Source organism: Coregonus lavaretus (assembly GCF_964263955.1).
Source record: "Coregonus lavaretus genome assembly, chromosome: 21".
In the NCBI taxonomy this organism is placed as follows: domain Eukaryota; kingdom Metazoa; phylum Chordata; class Actinopteri; order Salmoniformes; family Salmonidae; genus Coregonus; species Coregonus lavaretus.
In genome coordinates, this window is record NC_140008.1 from 6,088,390 (window position 1) to 6,112,712 (window position 24,323).

At 47.3% G+C, this 24,323-nt stretch overlaps 1 protein-coding gene across 2 annotated transcripts; it reads left to right on the top strand.

The window, feature by feature from the left end:
* The first annotated feature begins 762 nt into the window (after positions 1-762).
* On the top strand, positions 763-22,044 carry LOC311149187 (tripartite motif-containing protein 16-like). 2 transcript variants are annotated; one of them, XM_084186271.1, is made up of 7 exons: positions 782-1,440; positions 1,854-1,949; positions 10,731-10,964; positions 11,059-11,218; positions 11,344-11,403; positions 11,640-11,710; positions 21,382-22,044. In XM_084186271.1, the coding sequence occupies exons 1-7, from the start codon at positions 844-846 to the stop codon at positions 21,565-21,567; spliced, it is 1,404 nt and encodes a 467-aa protein (XP_084042397.1). In that variant the 5' UTR covers positions 782-843; the 3' UTR covers positions 21,568-22,044. The 2 variants fall into 2 exon arrangements, with proteins under 2 accessions (XP_084042396.1, XP_084042397.1); XM_084186270.1 differs by lacking the exon at positions 21,382-22,044 and having other exon boundaries at positions 763-1,440; positions 11,640-12,637.
* Positions 22,045-24,323: the final 2,279 nt, after the last annotated feature.

The window sequence follows — 24,323 nt, forward strand, 5'->3', positions numbered from 1 at the left end:
TGTATAAGCTATACCATACCCTAATGGTCAATACAGGGATGAGCTATCTGGACTTGATGGAATTATGTTTAAGGGTTCAAGAATTGTGATACCAAGTGTGTTACAGAAAAACACACTGATCAATATATATATATATATATATATATATATATATATATATATATATATATACACACACTCCGGACTCCAACATTGCTCGTCCTAATCTTTTCATATTTCTTAATTCCATTCCTTTACTTTTTAGATTAGTGTGTATTGTTGTGTATTGTAAGTTATTACTGCACTGTTGGAGCCAGGAACACAAGCATTTCGCTACACCCGCAATAACATCTGCTAAATAAGTGTATGCGACCAATAAAATGTGATTTGATTTTTGAAAGTGTTCCATAATTCTCAATCCGCGTTGCGTTGTGCCTAAGAACAGCCCTTAGCTGTGGTAGTGTAAATTGGCCATATACCACACCTCCTCAGGCCTTATTGCTTAATTTAAACAAGTAAGTGTATTATAAGGCATTATAAAGGTCATTAAAATAATTAAACATATGTACTTCATAGAAACTGTTACCCTTTATATATTCTAACAACTCACATTTTAAGATTCATTATTTCATTTGTTCCATGTTAAGGGCTCTAACCTAGGAACAAATCTATTTGTCTCCCTCTTCCTGTTGCATGCAGTTCCTCTCTCTCTTCCTCCATTCCTCAAAGCTCTCCCTCCTTCTAACCCCACCCCTCTGGCAGAACCAGGAAGTCCATCCCCCTGCCACAAACTGTCTTCTGAGGAAACGAAACTGATCTGAGTCTCTGTGTCGTCTGTCTGTGTGAGAGTGAACAACCGTCCAAATGGCTCAGCAGGGAGTTCTGCTGGACCAGGACCAGTTCTGTTGTTCTGTCTGTCTGGATCTACTGAAGGAGCCGGTCACCATCCCCTGTGGACACAGTTACTGTAGAAGCTGTATTGAGGGCTGCTGGGATCAGGATGTTCTGAAAGGGGTCTATAGCTGTCCTCAGTGCAGAGAGACCTTCACTCCAAGGCCTAATCTGAGGAAAAATAACATGTTGGCTGAGTTGGTGGAGAAACTGAAGAATACAGGACTCCAGGCTGCTCCCCCTCCTGCTCTGTGCTATGCTGGACCTGGAGATGTGGCGTGTGATTTCTGCACTGGGACCAGAAAGCAGAAAGCCCTTATGTCCTGTCTGGTGTGTTTGGCCTCTTACTGTGAGACTCACCTCCACCCTCACTATGAATTTCCTGGTTTCAAGAAGCACAAGCTGGTCAAAGCCACCGCACAACTACAGGAGAAGATCTGCTCTGATCATGACAAACTGCTGGAGGTTTTCTGTCATACCGATCAACAGTGTATCTGTATGCTGTGTACAATGGATGAACATAAAGGCCATGATACAGTGTCAGCTGCAGCAGAGAGGACTGAGAAACAGGTAAGACCAGAACTACTTGTTTGTGACTGTCTGATAATCAAATAATTAAAGATAGAGTAGGAACTAAGGCTGTTTGAATATGAGATCATTCAAATGATATCGATCCACGGCAGAACAAATATGAACACAAACCTTGATTATATAGATATGTTAACCCAGAGTCTCCAAATGTATCACCATTTTATAAAGTCAAACACCATTGTAATTTGTTATCAAACACCCAATCAGCTCCCCTGTTTTGTGCACTGTTAAAACTATAATCATTCACATAACAACATAATAATATAATTTCACACAGACTCTTCCTCAACATTGTAATCTCTATCTTCTATGGGCCCTATGTCCCATTACTATACTATTGATCTACTGGACAAATAAAGCTTGATAGCTCATTGAAGAGTGATTCTCCACAGAGGCAGCTGGGGATGAGTCAGCAAAAGGTCCAGCAGAGATTCCAGGAGAGAGAGAAGGAGCTGAAGGAGCTCCAACAGGCTGTGGAGTCTCTCAAGGTGAGTATTGTTGACCAGAGGAGAGGCATCAATTCACTTCTCTCCTCCAGTCAGAGAGAGAGGGAGAGGGGCCCCTATCCAATCCCACTGTTGGGAACAGGCTGTCTGGACCCCTGTCAGAGAATAGACTGCTTAATGTAACTGACTGGTTATGAACCAGGTCTACCGCGGGAGAAAGCAACAGCTTGACCGTTACACCAAGAGGACATTCCGTATTGGGCTGAGGGCCGACACTGATTTTGAAATCGCAGGCGGGGCTACTTCATCACATAACCATGAGTAACCATGACTGACTCATGTCCCCTATACATTAACATGGAGCTCTCTCTCTCTCTCTCTCTCTCTCTCTCTCTCTCTCTCTCTCTCTCTCTCTCTCTCTCTCTCTCTCTCTCTCTCTCTCTCTCTCTCTCTCTCTCTCTCTCTCTCTCTCTCTCTCTCTCTCTCTCTCTCTCTCTCTCTCTCTCTCTCTCAATTCAAATCAATTCAAATGGCTTTATTGGCATGGGAAACATATGTTTACATTGCCAAAGCAAGTGAAATAGATAATAAACAAAAGTGAAATAAACAATCAGAAATGAACAGTAAACATTGCACTCACAAAATGTTCAAAGGAATAGAGACATTTCAAATGTTATAATTCAAGTGCAAACAGAGTGAGCCATTCGCCAGACTGAGTTCTGGAGGTGAAATGGAAATGAATGAGGGAGAGTTAAGTGAGGTAGAAGGTGTGGTGAAGAGCTCAGAACCAGAGCCTGGCATCAATGGACATGATATAGAAGAATCGGGTGCAGTAGGAGTTACATTGTTGGAGAAAGTGGATCCATACCTTTTGGCAGATCCATTTGTAGTTTCAGGGTGGGTGGGAAAGGAGTTGGGTGCAGTTGAATCAGTGAAGGTAACCTGTAGTGGACTTGTGATATTTGTTTGTGTTTCTTCTGACCAGAGGGAGTGGGCGCTCCGTGTCACGCAACTTGGGTCAAGATCTGTTTCTTGCTTTGCTCTTAGGAACAGGGCACCATTGAAAGGAGTGATTTCTGGGGTAATGTTAAGTGTAGAAGTGGAGCAATTAAGGTTGAAGACTGCTGGTGTTTGTGATTCCCGCCGTTTGGTGCAACGCAGACCCGGTGGTCTGCGTGGTGAAACATAGGAGTCACTGTCAGTCCTTTTGAGTTTTGAGTCTTTACCCGATAAAGTCATGGTAGGATATATCAGTTATCCTTAGAACTTTGCTGATTCAGGTGCAACGTTTATGGTCATGTTGCAGCAGTTTGTAGGAGGGAGATTCCAAGATGTGGGAAGTGTGCAGGAGGGCATGGGATAGAGGTTTGTGTAGTTTCGGTGGATAAAGTTGTGTGTGTCAACTGTTGGGATGCCCATGTTGCTGGGGATTGGAAGTGTCCGGTGCGAGAGAGGCAGGTTGAGGTGGCTAGAGTCAGAGTAGTGCAGAAGGTGTCGTATGCTGAGGCAGTGAAGAAAGTAGAGGAGGATGGGTCAAGGGTGAGAGATCCTGAGAGGATCCCTGAGAGTAGTAGATCTGTGCCAGCACAGAGGGATAGGCCAACGAGTGATATATGCTTTAGTAAAGATAGCTTCTTAGCGTTCATAGCAATGGTTATCAACTGTACTGCAGAAATTGAATGTAAATCACAGAAAATAGATATTGTGGTGGCAGCTGCAGAGAAGTATTTGGGCATACAAGATTTGACTTCAGAAGATTTGTTGTTTTGTTGTTTTTATTTTTTTATTTTTCCATGCCAACCGCCATTAAACTCCAAAGAAGAAGAAGAAATGCTAAATTATGGCTATGTACAGTGTTGTAACGATGTCTCTGTCTCTCTCATTCCATCACTTTTACGGTAATTGGTTGTGTGGGTCTCTGATTATGAATGGGGTGCTGATATACAGTCGTTGATGGATATTTATAGAGCTCTGATCAGGACGCCAATTGATTACTGGTGTACAGTTTATGGAACAGAGGTAAAGACTTGGCTTCAGAAGCTGGACAGAATCCAGTATATAGCTTTAAAGATATGTATTGGTGCATTTAAATCAACAGCTGTATGTGCCTTACTAGTGGAGGCAGGAGAGATGCCTTTGGATATATGGCGAAAAAAATTGTCATTCGCTTATTAGGTTGAAAGGCTGTGAGGTTGAGCATCCCACTGCTACTGTTCTAGATGACTGTTGGGAATATACTAGTAGACAAGGCAGTGGTTTTGGTTGGACAGTTGGAAAGCTTGCTGATGAGAGTGGTTTGAGGGAGTTGGAGGTTGGCCCTTCTGTGGTGATAGGGGATGTTCCTCCATTGTTACTCCCAGACCCTGTTGTTGATCTAACCTTGGTAGAGAAAAGGAAAGATTGGTCAGAAGTCAGTGATATAGTGAAACTGGTTGACAATTACATTGGTAGAAGTTTTTATGCTTTTTTACCGCTTTTCACAGATGGATCCAAGGACCCAGATAGTGGGCTCACAGGAGCAGGCGTTTACGTTCCTGAATTTGATGTGCAGATATGTAGAAGACTAACAGATGAACTGCCAGTATACTCAGTTGAACTGTTGGTGATAATAGTTGCCCTCCAGTGGGTGGAGGACGTACAACCTGTTAGAATTATAGTATTCTCAGATTCTCTGTCTGTATTGAATAGTTTATCATCTGGTAAATCTAATAGGAGTGACCTACTATTGTGTGGAAAGGAATGAAATTGTAGACCAGTTAGCTAAAAGAGCTTTGAAACGAGATATAATTGATATTAATGTTCCACTGGGTAGAGGTGAGGCCAAATGTAAGATCAGAGCCATTTTGATAGATGTGTGGCAGAAGAGATGGTACTCTGAGCACAAGGGCCGGCATTTATATGTCCTCCAAAGAAAGGTCGGTGGACCAAGATTCAAAAGTCAGATTAGGAAGGAAGATGTGGTGTTTACTTGATTGCGCTTAGGACACTGTACATTGAACTCGTCATTACATCTGGTTGGCAAGCATGGGAATGATTTGTGTCTGGAGGGTATGGTCGATGAAACGGTGGAGCATGTGTTGTTATATTGTTGTAAGTATGTTGAAGAGAGGGAAAGATTGAAGTGTAGGGTCATTGAGGTTGGACGGGGTTGGGGGGGTTTGGAAGGGATTTTGGGGATGGGGGAGGGTCTATTAGAAGTTAGTAGGGCTCTTCTTTATTTTCTCAGAAGTACTGAGTTAGGTAGGAGGATTTAGAAATGTTGGAAACCGTGATTGACCACACACTCCAGCACAGTAGGTGGCGGCATGCACCTTTAACGTTGGTTTGTGGACCGCCATTATATCATAGAAGAAGAAGTTGTAGGTGTGAGAGTTTTGTGGTTCGTGAGGAGGGCTACTATTCTTTTTTCTTTTGGTTCTTGCGTATTTTATGAATGTATTTTCTCATGGTGGAGGGTTTGTTTATTGGTTTCCACTGTTTATCGTTTAGAGTTGAGGGGGGAGTAGGGGTAGTTTGTTAGGGCGGCGTGATGGCCTCAACCGAGTGGAGAAGAAACGCTGTCGCTTCGGGTGCGTTCCGGAGAAAGGTGTGGAGGAAGTTTTGCTCATGGTCGGCGAACAGGTTGGAGCGGAACATCTGCACTCTGCATCCAGAATGAACAAGGCGGTGGTCGTGTTAATGAAAAAGGTTTGTCTTGTTGCGAGTGGGATTTTTGTAAGGGGTGTGTTGGTGCAGATTTCGCCTCTTTTGACAAGAGTTGTGGTGGCTAATCTGCCTCCGTTTATTACGTACGAACAGACCGCAAGTAGTTGGTTAGTTTTGGTAAATTTGCAAGTGGTTTTCTTGTGCTCTCGGCTGGGTGCCAAGCGGAATCCATTAAACATGTTGTCTCTTTTCGTAGACAAGTGTTTGTTTCTTAACAAACTTCAAGGTTACACAGGGGAGGGGTGGAACACAGGGTTTGCTAGCACAGATAGTTTTCGGTGTTTCTAGTGTGGGGATCATCAGTTATAGGCTACAAGCAGCAATATGATTGATAGGTAGGACAGGTATTGAACCCCGGCCAAATAATCCCTACTCAGATGCGCTAACCTCAACCCTAGTAAACATGCATTATAAAAACCTTCTATATAAAATTATCTCATATTGGGAGTAAATAGCCTCTGAATAGAAAAGAAAAAACACTGCATCTTCCAGCCCACCAATAAATTACATAATGCAACCGTCACGGTTAGCATATTTACCTCAACATGCCCCTCGCTTGCGTGAGAAGGCAGAGTGCTCGATGCTGGTTGAGGAATTTGACAATTAATGTTCTAGGAAAATACGTTTTTGTCGACCAGAGGTGACTGAATTAATGTTTAGGCTTATTGATAATCATTATAGTAATGAAGTATAATTTCAAAACATGACCATAAAAACAGGTAATAATAAACATGACTCATCATTATATTACTTCACAGTAATGTGTTAAATGCTTTTTCTGTCCTTCCTCTTGTGTTAGCAGTGTGGAAAGGGACAGTAAAAAGCTCAGGCAGGAGTTTTCCTGTGAGGTGGAGTGGTGGTGTATCCAGGGAGAGAACTAAACTAATCTTCTGAAATGTCATTCATGGTCTTATCCTTCCATCTATTGGAATTATTAAGCAACTGCAGTAGTACTGAATAAAGTGTTTTTCCTTACTAATCCGTACTAAAATAGTGATTACTCAGAATTGCAAAAAAATGGCAGGGGTACCAGGAGGGAGGAGAGTACATTTTTTACATTTTAGTCATTTAGCAGATGCTCTTATCCAGAGCGACTTACAGTTAGTGAGTGCATACATTTTCATACCATCCCCCCATGGGAAACGAACCCACAACCCTGGTGTTGCAAGCGCCATGCTCTACCAACTGAGCTACACTGTAGTAGTGCATGGCCAAGTGGTGGTGCGCAGGCCGTGGAGAAAGCGGTGGTGGGGAGGGTTGCAGCTGGGCTACATGAGCTGAGGCAGGTTTCTGTAGTAACAGAGACTCCGGTGGGCGAAGGCTTGGTGGGCTCATCCCAGGAAATATTGCCTGTCATTGGGGAAGAGACTCTGATCAGGGGGGAAGTGCAGGGGGGCAGAGACTGGGGAGAAGGAGGACGGTACCGTGCCAATGGAGGAGGAGGAAGAGGGGGGAGGTGAGTCTGTGGGAGCGGAGGACAAGGCGTCTCATTTTCAGACGGCTCATTGGATCCAGAGCTGTCAGGCTGTGGGCCCAGTATATACGGTGAGAGAACTTTCTAGGTTCCTGATGGAGACAAAAGGGGAAAAAGAAGGTTCTGCTGGAGTCTTATTTGATTGATCCTGGAAGGTTTGTAAGGTCAGTACAACACGTGATGAAGAATGAGGGGTTTAGTGTCCTCTCACCCAAGAAGCGGTATAGGCTGAGAAAATGGGTCATGGGTTCTTAAGGGCATGTCTTCAGAATCTGCTTAAATTGATGTTTTTTTCTGGCATGGCGGCTTTATGGGCTTCTCTACTGGTTTCTGATTGTGGTGATTTCCCTCCCACCTCTTATGGAGATTTCACGGTTAGACTTCCTTAACATGAACGCCGGCAAAGACTGGGGGAATATGTCAAACAAAAACATTTAAATGCCATGGCAGAAATCTTAGTGCAGGGGTAGCAAAAGAGGTGTGTAAGGGTAGGTTGTTAGTGTTTATAGCCCAAATAATGACCTTGTCTTTGCTTTCATAAATGTGTCTGCACCTGGTCCTCTGTAGCTCAGCTGGTAGAGCACGGCGCTTGTAACGCCAGGGTAGTGGGTTCGATCCCCGGGACCACCCATACACAAAAAATATATATATATAAATATGCACGCATGACTGTAAGTCGCTTTGGATAAAAGCGTCTGCAAAATGGCACATTTTATTATATTATAGTACAGGGCTTAGTTCTCTGTTTCACCAGAGGGGTTGGAAAAACAGAGTGGGGAAACCAAGAAAATCCCTTGTTTTACGTTTGTCTGATGGGCGGGTAACTTCTGTTGTGGGGAGATGAGGGAGCCTGATGGGTGGGTAACTTCTGTTGTGGGGGAGATGAGGGAGCCTGATGGGTGGGTAACTTCTGTTGTGGGGAGATGAGGGAGCCTGATGGGTGGGTAATTTCTGTTGTGGGGGAGATGAGGGAGCCTGATGGGTGGGTAACTTCTGTTGTGGGGGAGATGAGGGAGCCTGATGGGTGGGTAACTTCTGTTGTGGTGGAGATGAGGGAGCCTGATGGGTGGGTAACTTCTGTTGTGGGGGAGATGAGGGAGCCTGATGGGTGGGTAACTTCTGTTGTGGGGAGATGAGGGAGCCTGATGGGTGGGTAACTTATGTTGTGGGGGAGATGAGGGAGCCTGATGGGTGGGTAACTTCTGTTGTGGGGAGATGAGGGAGCCTGATGGGTGGGTAACTTCTGTTGTGAGGAGATGAGGGAGCCTGATGGGTCGGTAACTTCTGTTGTGGGGAGATGAGGCTGTGGAGTTGTACTCTGATTTATAGAGGGCAGAACTCTGTGGTCCTCTGTAGCTCAATTGGTAGAGCACGGCGCTTGTAATGCCAGGGTAGTGGGTTCGATCCCGGGGACCACCCATATGTAAAAATGTATGCACATTACTGTAAGTCGCTTTGGATAAAAGCGTCTGCTAAATGGCATATTATTATTATTATTATTATCCTGGGTTTTCTCAGGTTCTGCTCACAGACCTTTCCAAACTCTCTCTGTCACAGAGAAATCAAATACACCTTTCCCTGGCCTTACACAAACTCTCAGCTGCTGTCTCTCAGACGGTCTGCCTGTGGATTTTTATAAAAAGTTCTGGGGAATTATTGGACAGAACGTGTGTTGCGTGAGTGCGTCGGGGTGGGGGAGCTGTCGCTAAGCTGTAGACGGGAGGCTTTGACTCTCCTGCCCAAAATAGGGATTTGAGCGACTTAAAGAACTGGAGGCCTGTGGCATTGCTCTGTGTGGAATATAAGGTCTTTGCCAAGGTCCTCGTTAACAGACTCAAACGTACTGTGTACCAGGACGCTCAATCACAAACAATCTGTTCATAATCAGGAGAAAGCCTTTGATAGGGTGGACCATGAATATCTGTTCAATGTGTTGTTTTGGTTGTGGGGAGAATTTTGTGGCCTGTGTTCAAATGTTAAATAAATAAATATAAATAATATGCCATTTAGCAGACGCTTTTATCCAAAGCGACTTAGTCATGCGTGCATACATTTTTGTATATGGGTGGACCCGGGGATCGAACCCACTACCCTGGCGTTACAAGCGCCGTGCTCTACCAGCTGAGCTACAGAGGACCACGTAATGTCGCGGTCGTATGCTGGGGCTTCATGTATGGTCAAGGTGTGGGGAGGGCTCAGTAGGCCAGTCTGGGTAGGGAGGTGCATTCACCAGGGATGCCCTCTGTCAGGGCAGCTATACACTCTTGTTATTGAGCCCTTTCTGGGCCTGCTACGCAGGAGGCTACAGGGAGTGTGGGAGCCAGGCATAGGGTTGGGGACAGGCATAGCAGTGTCAGCATACGCTGATGACGTCTGTGTTGGTTAGGGATGAGCAGAACCTACAGGCCCTGGAGAATAGTTTGAGGGTGTACGAGGGGGCGTCTTCTGCTTAGGGAAACTGGGGCAAGAGTGAGGCTCTGTTATGTGGGGCATGGAGGGACAGGGCACCTCCGCAGCTTCCAGGGGGGTTGCAGTGGGGCTATGAGTGGCTCAAGATGCTTGGGGTGTATCTGGGCTCGGAGGGTTGGGATAGGAAGAACTGGGAAGGAGTGTCACAAGCGGTGGTGTCGAGGCTGACGAAGTGGAGGTGGCTCATCTCCCAAGTGGCATACAGAGGGAGGGTGCTGATCATCAACAACTTGGTGGCATCCTCTCTATGGCTTAAATTGGCCATTCTCAATGCCCCCGGTGGTCTGCTTGTGGACCTGCAGCGCAAGTTAGTGAATTTTTTCTGGTCAGGGTGGCAGCGTTCTGACTCAGCAGCACAGAGGCTACTGTACCGTACGGAGGTGGGCTGGAGGGAACCAGCATGTGCTCTGTTGAGGAGGGCTGGTGGTTTGGGGCTGGATCAGCAGATCTTCATCATGCGGCCGGAGAGACTCAATACAGCAGGGGTCTCTGATTTCTATGCTGCAGTACTTAGGGCTGGAGCAGCCTGAGGAGGGGCCACCACTGTTTCCACCACTGCAAGTGACAGCAGAGACTGGGGACTGGCAGGAGAGTCTGGAGGACTTACTGACTTTTAACACTCTGAGCTTAGTGGGAGTGAAGGGGCATCAGTGGCAGGGGGTTGTGGGGGCTGAGAGCATGGCAGGGTATAGGTGGAGGGTGCTCTATAAGCTCCCAGTGCTGGAAAGGTCAGGGGTCGTCCAGTGGAGGGTATTACATGGAGCCCTGGACACCAATAGCTGGTTGGCTCGGGTTGACCTGGGAGTTGGGGAGGGGTGTCCGTTTTCTGCAATTACAGACTGTTCATCATGTTTTTTCTGTGTTGCCAGGGTAATGCCATTACTGTTGACGCCTTAGGGTTGAGTTTGAGTTGTACAAAATGATCAACAGTGTGGAGATGTTTCAGGAGGTATGGGGGCTCAGGGGGGCTGTCTGTACGGCTGGAGAGGAGGGGTTGGATGGACAGTTGGAATGTGGTGCTGGTTGGTGTATTGTACTGTGGTGTTGGGTACTGGATAATGTGATTGTGTAGAGGTTGTGGTGTCACGCAATGTGCTTTTAGGGGTGGGGGTGTTAGTGTAATGAGGATGGCTCATTAAAGTAAGACAAGTCTCTCTCTCTCTCTCTCTTAACAGAGCTCTGCACAGGCAGCAGTGGAGGACAGTGATAAGATCTTTACCGAGCTGATCCGCTCCATTGAGAGAAGGCGCTCTGAGGTGAAGGAGCTGATCAGAGCCCAAGAGAAGGCTCAAGTGAGTCAAGCTGAAGGACTCCTGGAGCAACTGGAGCAGGAGATAGAAGAGCTGAGGAAGAGAAGCACTGAGCTGGAGCAGCTCTCACACACAGAGGATCACATCCATTTCCTCCAGGTAACTCAACTGCCTTGATACATGTGATATGAAATTAAAACTCAATGTGAAACTCTCAATCATTTGGTTCTGTTCTCTCTCTCTCTCTCTCTAGAGTTATCAGTCTCTCTCCAGTACCAGTGTATCTTCAGACTTACCCAGTATCGTTGTCGGTCCTCTTCAGTACTTTGGAGATGTGAGTAAGACTGTGTCTGAACTGAGAGAGAAACTAGAAGACGTCCTTAAAGGAGAATGGACCAAGATCTCCACTACAGGTGTGTTGAAAATAATAAGAACATCAACTTTAGACCATTGAAAGTTCCCTACTAGTCATATACATGTGGAATATGGTATGATGATAACATTCCCTCTCTCTGTGAATGTGTTTGTGTGTCTGTAGTGAATATAGTGGATGTTGTACTGCCTCCAGAGCCCAAGACCAGAGAACAGTTCTTACAATGTGAGTCTCTTTATTCTGAAGTAACTAACAGTCTCTTTTTACTGACACTCCTAACAATCCCTCTTGAAATATATAGCAATAGTAGATCTAATCAAAGACTGGGTATCTATCTCACTCCTCATATTTCTCTGATTTGATCTCTGCTGTGCTCTAATCAAAGACAGGGTAGATACAGTATCTGACTTCACTTATTGTTCTAACTCCCCTCATTGGTCTCTGCTCTGCTCTTCTCCCAGATTCCTGTCAGCTCACACTGGACCCAAACACAGGACACACACTCCTCTCCCTGTCTAAAGGGAACAGAAAGGTGACCTATACAGACCAAGAACAACCATATCCTGTTCATCCAGACAGATTCACAAACAACTTGATGGTTCTGTGTAGAGAGGGTCTGTCTGGACGCTGTTACTGGGAGGTGAAGTGGAGTGGGAATGTTTATACAGCAGTCTCATATAAAGACATCAGCAGAACAGGGACAGATGGTGCATTTGGAGAGAATGAAAAGTCCTGGAGTTTACAGTGTTATAGTGGTGGTTTTTGGTTCAGACACAATAATGTTATGACTAAAGTATCAGGCCCTCAGTCCTCCAGAGTAGGAGTGTACCTGGATCACAAGGCAGGTACTCTGTCCTTCTACAGTGTCTCTGACACAATGACCCTCCTCCACAGAGTCCAGACCACATTCACTCAGCCCCTCTATCCTGGGTTTAGGCTCTATAATGGTACTGCTGAGCTGGTTAAACTGTAGTAGGGTCCACATAGATACTAGTCATGCTGGTGTAGTCTATAGCTGAGCTGGTTAAACTGTAGTAGGGTCCACATAGATACTAGTCATGCTGGTGTAGTCTATAGCTGAGCTGGTTAAACTGTAGTAGGGTCCACATAGATACTAGTCATGCTGGTGTAGTCTAGCTGAGCTGGTTAAACTGTAGTAGGGTCCACATAGATACTAGTCATGCTGGTGTAGTCTATAGCTGAGCTGGTTAAACTGTAGTAGGGTCCACATAGATACTAGTCATGCTGGTGTAGTCTATAGCTGAGCTGGTTAAACTGTAGTAGGGTCCACATAGATACTCTCTCTCTCTACTAGATGTCAAGATCGTCTAACAGAGTGGACCAATGCGCAGCGTTGAATGCAAACATATTTATTCTCACTGAAGGCAACACGAACAAAACAACGAACGATACGTGACAGTACACGGTTACCATAAACAGACTCGAAACAAAAACCCACAAACACGAATGAAAACCCGACTGTTTAAATATGGCTCCCAATCAGAGACAACCAGCTGACACTCGTTGCCTCTGATTGGGAGTCACTCAGACCAACATAGAAATAAGTAACCTAGACCCACAACAAAAACATAGAAACTAACACCCTGGCTCAACATACGAGAGTCCCCCGAGCCAGGGCGTGACAGTACCCCCCCCTAAAGGCGCGGACTCCGACCGCGCCAACGAAACACAACAGGGGAGGGACCGGGTGGGCACTCCGCCTAGGCGGCGGATCCGGCTCCGGGCATGATCCCCACTCGCTCTCTAACCCCCCAAAGTACCCCTGGTCCGGTCTGGTTCTGCTGACCGGAGCTGGACTGCACACTGGTGGAGCGGATTGCTCTAGCTCCGGCGTAACGCATCTGACCGGCGCCGGACCAGGCACCAGTGGAACAGGCACGTGCCGTGCCGGACCGACGACGCACACCACTGGCTTGGTGTGGGGAACAGGCACGGGCCGTGCTGAACTGACGACGCACACCACTGGCTTGGTGTGGGGAGCAGGAGCGGGCCGGACAGGGCTGACGAAACGCACCACAGACTTGGTGCTGGGAGCAGGAATGGGCCGGACTGGGCTGGCGACGCGCACCACAGACCTGGTGCGGAGAGCAGGAACGGGCAGAGCCGGGCTGACGAGACGCACCACAGGCTTGGTGCGGGGAGCAGGAATGGGCCGGACTGGGCTGGCGACGCGCACCACAGACCTGGTGCGGGGAGCAGGAACGGGCAGAGCCGGGCTGACGAGACGCACCACAGACTTGATGCGGGGAGCAGGAATGGGCCGGACTGGGCTGGCGACGCGCACCACAGACCTGGTGCGGAGAGCAGGAACGGGCAGAGCCGGGCTGACGAGACGCACCACAGACTTGGTGCGGGGAGCAGGAACAGACCGGACCGTACTAGGGACACACACCACTGGCCCTACACCGGGATCTGGAACGGGCCGGACCGGACTGGTAACACACCCCAGTACCTCTCGCCGTGCCTCTACACCTTCCATCCCTTCTTCTACCAGTGGCCCCTGTAACCTGGCGGCCTCCTCTGCAACCCCGCTGGACCGCTCCATAGCGGCCTCCTGCTGCCCCGACGTCGTGAGCCCCCCCCTAAAAATGTTCTGGGGGTCTCTCCTCCCCGTGGGCCAGGCCTCCATCGTTCTCGCCCACCTCTCGCTCCTCTGTCTCCAACCCTCGTCACTCAGCTCCTCAATGGGCTTGACCTAGTCGAAGCTGCCACGGAGATCTGCCAGCGATTTCCCTGGCGATGGCTCCTCGACTCGCTGCTTGGTCCAGTAGAGGTGGGTTTTTCTGTCAAGATCGTCTAACAGAGTGGACCAATGCGCAGCGTTGAATGCAAACATATTTATTCTCACTGAAGGCAACACGAACAAAACAACGAACGATACGTGACAGTACACGGTTACCATAAACAGACTCGAAACAAAAACCCACAAACACGAATGAAAACCCGACTGTTTAAATATGGCTCCCAATCAGAGACAACCAGCTGACACTCGTTGCCTCTGATTGGGAGTCACTCAGACCAACATAGAAATAAGTAACCTAGACCCACAACAAAAACATAGAAACTAACACCCTGGCTCAACATACGAGAGTCCCCCGAGCCAGGGCGTGACACTAGTTCCCTACGTAGTGCACTAGGCTACTTCTGACCAGATCTAAAGTAGTCTTCTAGATTTTACATGTTTTCTCCCTGTCGTTAGAAAATGACAATATGGTAATGACTTTAGTGGTTTCCTCCCCCTTTGTGTTTTTATTGGTTGTGTGTTATGTGTGTTGTTGTGTTAGGTTTTCCCCCTGTGTTCCTAATGGAAAATCCATTAACAATGAATCAGAAACAAATTATATTCCAGTTGTGTTTAGACAACTTCATGGCTGACATCCCCCAGTTCTGTTAAGACTCATTGAACTGGGTCACATTCTAAATGGTCACTTGTATTGATAGTCCATACTGGGCCTAACTGGGGTTAACCATACTTAGAGGGTGTCTTTCTGCACACATATTCCCTCATCTCCAGAACTTTACCTGATGTCCTCTCTCTCTCTCTCTCTCTCTCTCTCTCTCTCTCTCTCTCTCTCTCTCTCTCTCTCTCTCTCTCTCTCTCTCTCTCTCTCTCTCTCTCTCTCACACATATCAAACCGTATAGAAAGCAGACAACCTCAATATGGTTCCATTCCTGTAGTTATCAGGACACATGGGGTGTGGAACTATTATCTCCTTTCTAAGTTTGAACTTGTCCACTTCCCTTCATGGATTTAAAAGGAAATGACTGGTATATGTAAACTTCCTCTACCCCATGCCAACACCAATCCAATGCTTTTACATTTGAGAGGAGTAGTGAAGGAATGATACACTTCAGGAGGAAGGAGAGATTATTGGGACACACCCATGGAGTGATGATAGAGGGATGTGAAAGAGGAGAGAGGTAATGGTTGGACTTTACTTATTTATTCTCTCATTAGACTTATTCTGTTTCAATAACATAACTGCATAACACAAAATAAGTACATTTAAGGAAGTATCCATGTATTATAGATTTTATAATCACTTTTGTACTATTTTCACAAGTATGTGGTAGAATTTCACAACATACACAACTCTTAATACAAAACTCAAAACAGATCATCAAAAAGGCTGTTTTTAAAAAACTTTAAGCACATTTTCAATTGACTAAGTACAACACACAAAGGAAGTATCCTTGTATTATATCTTAATATGTGAAATGCACACTTCCTCCCATAAGTCATTAGTAGTTGATGTAGGGTTTCATCTGTCAAAAGGTAAATCACACCTGGTGACTTATGAGTTATAAATGTTATTACTGTGGAGTCACCATGATCAGATTACTGTGGTGTGTGTGTGTGTGTGTGTGTCAGTCTTTGATTAGTTTAGTCATCAAGGCTGAGAGGATGTATCTATTTGAAAGGGTGTCCTGGTCTTTGATCAGACCAAATGGTTGTAAAGTCCTCAAGACAATAGAATGGTTGTCAGGCAGTGGAGTCTGGTGGGAGGAGCTATAGCAGGACAGGCTCATTGTGATGTCTGGAATGGAATAAATGGAACTCAGTCAAACATGTGGTTTCATATGTTTGTGTTTGATACGTTCCATTGATTCTATTCCAGCCATTACAATGAGCCCGTCCTCCTATAGCTCCTCCCACCAGCCTCCTCTGGTGTCAGACCTGCATGGTGCCTCAGGGTCTGTGTAGGAACTGTGAGGTGGGTGTGTTGGGAACATTATTCCCTATTTTTCATAGTTCCACAATGCATTAATAGCCAGAAATGTGAATTAAACATTCTGCCAATCATGGTTATTTTATTTATAACCAGAGAATTAGGCTGATTCAAACAAGACCAAACATGCTTATTTTTAAAGTAAGGACATGTCCAAGAAATGTTACTTGGAAAACTAAAATAACCAACACCCTTTCTTGTGATTGTAATATATAGAAATATAATAATATATTTCCATTCACATTGTGTGTGTGTGGTCCAATGTGTGAGGGGCTTGTTGTGATCCTGGGGGTAGTGCATTGGGCTGTACACTGACTGTATGCCTTCTTAATATTGAGTTGCATCGGGTGGGGGGCTGTTAAAAATGTTTTGAATGGGGTGTGTTTTGGGGTCTGGGGGTGAAATCAAACAGTGTATTCAAACTGGTTAGGGGTAGATTTAGACCCCCCAGAACATTCACACCTGGTCCTTTGTTGCAGGATTTGTTTTAGACATGTTTGTACATTAATTGCTTAAATTTTCATTCCCAGGTTGAATGTCAATAAGAAGTAATATAATTGTGTGTATGACTTTACAATGTCCAGCTACATTATACTACACATAGCTTTATAGGAAGCAGACTTTACAATGTCCAGCTACATTATACTACACATAGCTTTATAGGAAGCAGACTTTACAATGTCCATGTCACGCTCTGGCTCCGGGACTTTGTATGTTGAGCCAGGGTGTGTTCGTTTCGTTGTGTTCTGTTTGGTTGGGTTGTCTATGTGGTTGTCTTTCCTTGTTTGTATTGAGTGACTCCCAATCAGAGGTAACGAGTGTCAGCTGTTGGCTCGTTAGCTCTGATTGGGAGCCATATTTAAACTGTGTGTTTTCACCTTGTGTTTGTGGGTTTTTGTTCCGTGTTCAGTCAGTGTTACTGTGGACTTCTCGATCGTGTTTTGTTTTGTATTTTGTGCTTTATCTATTAAAGTCATGTTCATTTCACACGCTGCGCCTTGGTCTACTCCTTCTCGTCAAGACGATCGTGACAGTCCAGCTACATTATACTACACATAGCTGTCACGGTTTCGGCCGAGGCTGCTCCTCCTCCTGGTTCGGGCAGGCTTCGGCGTTCGCCGTCCCCGGAATACTAGCTGCCACCGTTGTATGTTTCGTGTGTTGATTGCTTTGGTCTGTCTGGTACACCTGTGTCTGTTTGTGTCCTAATTACGTGTCCTATAAGTTCCCTGTTTTGTGTTAGTTATATTGTGTGTTGTTGTCCGCGTGTCTTTTGAGCTGCGTGTTTTTGCGCTCTTCATGGTATTTGTTTTACGCATGTTGCGTACTGTTTCTCGCCTCTGTATTTTCGAGGTCGTGTATGGATTATTGTGCACTTTACTAATAGTAAAGTTTGTTGGACTAAACCTCTGTGTCCTGCGCCTGACTCCTCATCACATCCACATCGGTACCAAACTGACAGAACAACACACCACTTATGGAGTCAGCAGGATCAGCGACGACAGCCTGGTCACTAGAAGAACGGCTCAGTCAGCAGGACTCCATGATCCGGCAACTGGAGGCCGTTCTAGGCGAGGTGTCCAACACTCTGCACCGGTTGGCTAGTGGAGAGGTGCCCACGTCCACATACACCATCCCATCGCCACCGGTCAATCCTCCTCTCTCAGCGCCGGAACCCAGTGGTATTCGGCTCTCGCTCCCGAGGGCATATGACGGTTCTGCAGCCGGGTGTCAGGGGTTCCTCCTGCAGATCGAACTATACCTGGCTACTATACACCCAGCGCCCTCGGGATACGAGAGCGTCTCCGCCCTCATCTCCTGTCTATCCGGTAAGGCGTTGGAATGGGCCAACGCCGAATGGAGGAGAATAGACGCAGCTACCATCACCTACCCTGAGTTCTCCCGCCGCTTCCGGGCAGTCTTCGATCACCCACCTGAAGGGAAGGCGGCGGGGGAGCGTCTGTTCTACCTCCGACAGGAGAAGAGAAGCGCACAGGAGTTCGCACTGGAGTTCCGGACGTTAGCTGCGGATGCGGGATGGAATGAGAGGGCCCTCATCGACCAGTACCGGTGTAGCCTGCGAGAGGACGTTCGTCGTGAGCTGGCCTGCAGGGACACCAACCTATGCTTCGACCAGCTGGTGGACATCTCCATCCGGCTTGACACCCTGCTGGCCACCCGCGGACGTCCCGAGTGGGGGTTGTCCATTCCATCCTCCAGCACCTCCGAGCCAATTCCTATGGAGCTCGGGGGTGCTGGCGCTAGAGAGAGGAGGAGGGAGAACCCGAGGAGGGCCACCCCCTGCACCAACTGTGGCCGTGGAGGACACACCGCGGCCAGGTGCTGGGGAGGGTCTTCTGAGAGAGGGGACAACAGGTCACGCACTGGGGAGTCATTTCAGGTGAGTAGGCGCCCCACTTACCCAGAGCTCTCTGTTGGTCACATGAGTATTCCTGTGCGTTTTCCACAGGTGGCACCTCATTCCCAGCATAAGGCGCTAGTAGATTCAGGCGCAGCTGGGAACTTTATTGATCGGGCATTTTGTGCTAGGTTAGGAATTCCCCTTCGGCCGGTAGAAGTTCCATTCCCTGTCCATGCATTAGACAGCCGGCCGTTGGGGTCGGGTCTGATCAGGGAGGTCACAGCACCGCTGACGATGACTACGCAGGGGGGTCATGAGGAAATCATTCAGTTCTATCTGATTGACTCTCCTGCGTACCCAGTGGTGTTGGGGCTTCCCTGGTTAAGCACCCACGATCCTACCATAGCGTGGCAACAGAGGGCTCTTATGGAGTGGTCTGCCCAGTGTGTAGGGAGATGTCTAGGTGTTTCCATAGGGGCGACCTCGGTAGAGAGTCCGAACCAAGTGCCCGCACTGCGCATTCCCCCCGAGTATGAGGATTTAGCACTAGCGTTTAGCAAATCGAGGGCAGCACGGCTACCTCCTCATAGACAGGGGGACTGTGCGATAAATCTCCAGACCGGAGCAGCTTTTCCCAGGAGTCATGTGTATCCCCTGTCTCAAGAGGAAACTGCGGCTATGGAGACTTACATAGCCGAGTCCTTGGCACAGGGATACATACGGCCCTCTACTTCTCCGGTCTCCTCGAGTTTCTTCTTTGTGAAGAAAAAGGACGGGGGATTGCGCCCGTGTATTGATTACCGTAGTCTCAATCAGATCACAGTAAAATACAGTTACCCACTTCCACTGATTGCGACGATGACGGAGTCATTACGCGGAGCGCGGTTCTTCACAAAGTTGGATCTCAGGAGCGCGTACAATTTGGTGCGCATTAGGGAGGGGGATGAATGGAAAACAGCATTTAGCACCACCTCGGGTCATTACGAGTATCTCGTCATGCCGTACGGGTTAATGAATGCTCCTTCAGTCTTCCAATCCTTTGTTGATGAGATTTTCCGGGACATGCATGGGCAGGGTGTAGTGGTGTACATTGACGACATTCTAGTGTATTCTTCTACACGAGCCGAGCATGTAGCCTAGGTGCGCCGAGTATTGAGACGACTGTTGGAGCATGACTTGTATGTCAAGGCAGAGAAATGCCTGTTCTTCCAGGAGTCCGTCTCCTTTTTGGGTTATCGGTTGTCCGCGTCTGGCGTGGAGATAGAGGTAGATCGGGTATCGGCTGTGCGTAATTGGCAAACTCCAACCACCGTAAAAGAGGTGCAGCGGTTCTTGGGTTTTGCTAATTACTACCGGAGGTTTATCCGGGGCTTTGGACAGGTTGCAGCTCCCATTACGTCCCTGCTAAAGGGGGGTCCGGTGCGCTTGCAGTGGTCAGCTGAGGCGGACAGGGCATTTGTCAAGCTGAAGAACCTGTTTGCCTCGGCCCCGGTGCTGGCGCATCCGGATCCCTCTTTGCCTTTCCAAGTAGAGGTGGACGCGTCCGAGACCGGTATTGGGGCAGTCCTGTCACAACGGTCCGGCACGCCACCTAAGCTCCGCCCCTGTGCGTTCTACTCCAAGAAGCTCAGCTCGGCGGAGCGCAAATATGACGTTGGGGACAGGGAGCTGTTAGCTGTAGTCCAGGCCCTAAAGGTGTGGAGGCATTGGCTTGAGGGGGCTCAACACCCTTTTCTCATTCTGACTGATCACCGTAACCTGGAGTACATCCGGGCAGCTAGGAGATTGAACCCTCGTCAGGCTAGGTGGAACATGTTCCTGACCCGGTTTGTTTTTAAGATCACATACATCCCTGGGTCCCAGAACGGTAAGGCAGACGCACTGTCCCGGCAGTATGACACGGAGGAGAGGTCCATTGAGCCTACTTCCATACTGCCAGAGTCTTGTCTGGTGGCTCCGGTAGTATGGGAGGTCGATGCGGAAATCGAGCGGGCACTGCGTACCGACCCTACTCCCCCCGAGTGTCCTGTGGGGCGGACGTACGTTCCGCTCGAGGTTCGTGATCGGCTTATTTATTGGGCTCATACATCACCCTCCTCTGGACATCCTGGTATTGGTCGGACGGTGCACTGCCTTAGCGTGAAATACTGGTGGCCAACGTTAGCCAGGGATGTGAGGGTTTATGTCTCCTCCTGCTCGGTGTGTGCCCAGTGTAAGGCACCTAGACATTTGCCCAGGGGTAAGTTACATCATCTGCCCGTTCCACAACGACCATGGTCCCACCTCTCGGTAGATTTTGTGACCGATCTACCCCCTTCCCAGGGTAATACCACCATTTTGGTCGTTGTGGATCGGTTTTCTAAGGCCTGTCGTCTCCTCCCACTGCCGGGTCTCCCTACTGCCCTACAGACCGCCGAGGCCCTCTTTACCCACGTGTTCCGGCACTATGGGGTCCCCGAGGATATTGTGTCCGACCGAGGTCCCCAGTTCACCTCCAGAGTCTGGGGGGCTTTTATGGAACGCCTGGGGGTCTCGGTTAGCCTTACCTCGGGGTACCACCCAGAGAGCAATGGGCAGGTTGAACGTGTGAACCAGGATGTGGGTAGGTTTTTGAGGTCCTATTGCCGGGACCGGCCGGAGGAGTGGTCGAGGTATATCCCCTGGGCAGAGATGGCCCAGAACTCTCTCCGCCACTCCTCCACCGGATTAACACCTTTCCAGTGTATTTTAGGGTATCAGCCGGTCCTGGCACCGTGGCACGAGAGCCAGACCGAGGCCCCTGCGGTGGACGAGTGGATTCGGCGCTCGGAAGAGACGTGGGACGCTGCCCATGTCCATCTGCAGCGTGCCATCCGTCAACAGAAGGCGAGCGCCGATCGCCACCGCAGTGAGGGGCCGGTGTACGCACCGGGAGATCGAGTCTGGCTCTCGACTCGAAACCTGCCTCTCCGCCTGCCCTGCCGGAAGCTGGGTCGGCGGTTTGTGGGGCCCTTCAAAGTCCTGAGAAGATTGAACGAGGTGTGTTACAGATTACAACTGCCTATTGAGTACAAAAATATTAACCCCTCGTTCCATGTGTCTCTTCTCAGGCCGGTGGTAGCTGGTCCACTCCAAGAGGAGGAGATAGGAGAGACCCCTCCACCCCCTTTGGACATCGAGGGGGCACCGGCGTACAGGGTCCGGACTATATTGGACTCGAGGCGCCGGAGGAGTGGTCTCCAGTATCTCGTGGAGTGGGAGGGGTACGGTCCGGAGGAACGGTGCTGGGTGCCTAGGAGGGACATCCTCGACCCATCCCTCCTGACAGAGTTCCACCGTGGGCATCCCACGCGCCCGGGTCTGCGTCCTCCTGGCCGTCCCCGAGACCGGGGTCGGCGCACGGCTGGAGCCGCGCGTCAAGGGGGGGGTACTGTCACGGTTTCGGCCGAGGCTGCTCCTCCTCCTGGTTCGGGCAGGCTTCGGCGTTCGCCGTCCCCGGAATACTAGCTGCCACCGTTGTATGTTTCGTGTGTTGATTGCTTTGGTCTGTCTGGTACACCTGTGTCTGTTTGTGTCCTAATTACGTGTCCTATAAGTTCCCTGTTTTGTGTTAGTTATATTGTGTGTTGTTGTCCGCGTGTCTTTTGAGCTGCGTGTTTTGCGCTCTTCATGGTATTTGTTTTACGCATGTTGCGTACTGTTTCTCGCCTCTGTATTTTCGAGGTTGTGTATGGATTATTGTGCACTTTACTAATAGTAAAGTTTGTTGGACTAAACCTCTGTGTCCTGCGCCTGACTCCTCATCACATCCACATCGGTACCAAACTGACAATAGCTTTATAGGAAGCAGACTTGACAATGTCCAGCTACATTATACTCCACATAGCTTTATAGGAAGCAGACTTTACAATGTCCAGCTACATTATACTCCACATAGCTTTATAGGAAGCAGACTTTACAATGTCCAGCTACATTATACTACACATAGCTTTATAGGAAGCAGTTCCTAATCTACTGAAACTTCTACATTATGGGAATAATTTTGACCTACCCTTGGTTTTTTAATTTATTAAACTTTGAATTTGGCTCTATACTCCAGCATTTTAGATTTGATATTAAATGTTTTATATGAGGCGACAGTACAAAATGTCACCTTTTATTTGAGGGTATTTTCATACCTATCTGTTTTACTGTTTAGAAATAAATATACTTTATTTACAGTTGAAGTCGGAAGTCGAAGTTTACATACACTTAGGAGTCGTTAAAACTCGTTTTTCAACCACTCCACAAATTTCTTGTTAACAAACTATAGTTTTGGCAAGTCGCTTAGGACATCTACTTTGTGCATGAGACAAGTAATTTTTCCAACAATTGTTTACAGACAGATTACTACATTTAATCACAATTCCAGTGGGTCAGAAGTTTACATACACTAAGTTGACTGTGCCTTTAAACAGCTTGGAAAATTCCAGAAAATGATGTTATGGGTTTAGAAGCTTCTGATAGGCTAATTGACATCATTTTAGTCAATTGGAGGTGTACCTGTGGATGTATTTCAAGGCCTACCTTCAAACTCAGTGCCTCTTTGCTTGACATCATGGGAAAATCAAAAGAAATCAGCCAAGACCTCAGAAAAACAATTGTAGACCTCCACAAGTCTGGTTCATCCTTGGGAGCAATTTCCAAACGCCTGAATGTACCACATTCATCTGTACAAATAGTACGCAAGTATAAACACCATGGGACCACGCAGCCGTCATACCGCTCATGAAGGAGATGAGAGAGAGATTAACGTACTTTGGTGCGAAAAGTGCAAATCAATCCCAGAACAACAGCAAAGGACCTTGTGGAGATGCTGGAGGAAACAGGTACAAAAGTATCTATATCCACAGTAAAATGAGTCCTATATCGACATAACCTGAAAGGCCGCTCAGCAAGGAAGAAGCCACTGCTCCAAAAAGCCAGACTACGGTTTGCAACTGCACATGGGGATAAAGATCATACATTTTGGAGAAATTTCCTCTGGTCTGTTAAAACAAAAATAGAACTGTTTGGCCATAATGACCATCGTTATGTTTGGAGGAAAAAGAGGGTCGCTTGCAAGCCGAAGAACACCATCCCAACCGTGAAGCACAGGGGCGGCAGCATCATGCTGTGGGGGTGCTTTGCTGCAGGAGGGACTCGTGCGCTTCACAAAATAATTCGCATCATGAGGAAGGAAAATTATGTGGATGTATTGAAGCAACATCTCAAGACATCAGTCAGGAAGTTAAAGCTTGGTTGCAATAGAATTGAATGGTAAATAATGTATGGTGTCATTTTGGAGTCACTTAAACATATTATGTTCTTATTTACAATACAAGTGACTCCAAAATGACTCGATAAGTAATTTACCATTCAATTCTATTGGGATTTTGTTTTTATGCAGATTTTTGAATATTCGCATGAAAATCTGTTTCCATTCGACTGGCGACAGATTTTCATGTGAACGTTGTAAAATCTTCATAAAAACATGGTCATTTTACCAGCAGAGATGTTTCCATCAAATTGACGTGTTGAAGATAAATGGCTGTGCGTGATGACGTAATGCACATACAAATATATATTTTAGAAAATACTAATATATTTTTGCAGTTAAATTCCCATGTACCGGTTTAAAAAGTTATGTTAAATGGATTTCCATCACATTTTCAACTCTACTGATGGTTTTGTCAGATTTGGTTGTGCATTATATAGCAAACGTGCCCACTCTGGACAGGCTACCTACATGATGACATTATTATGGACAAAAAGACCCTTGATATTTATTGGAAAGGAGCATCAAGCTCTTCACTGTGAACTTTCACCACCCTGTGAAGTTCAGCATAACTTATTTCATCTGTAGCTTAATAAACTGCATGGTTTCCCGAGTCGTAGTGGGAGGACCACACCACATATCATCGTGTGACTCCAAGTTTACTTCAATATGATGGTTATTATATCAATATTTGTGCATAAAGCCATTTCCACTGCCATTTCTCGCTTAATTAATTCTACAGAGGTATTTGCACCC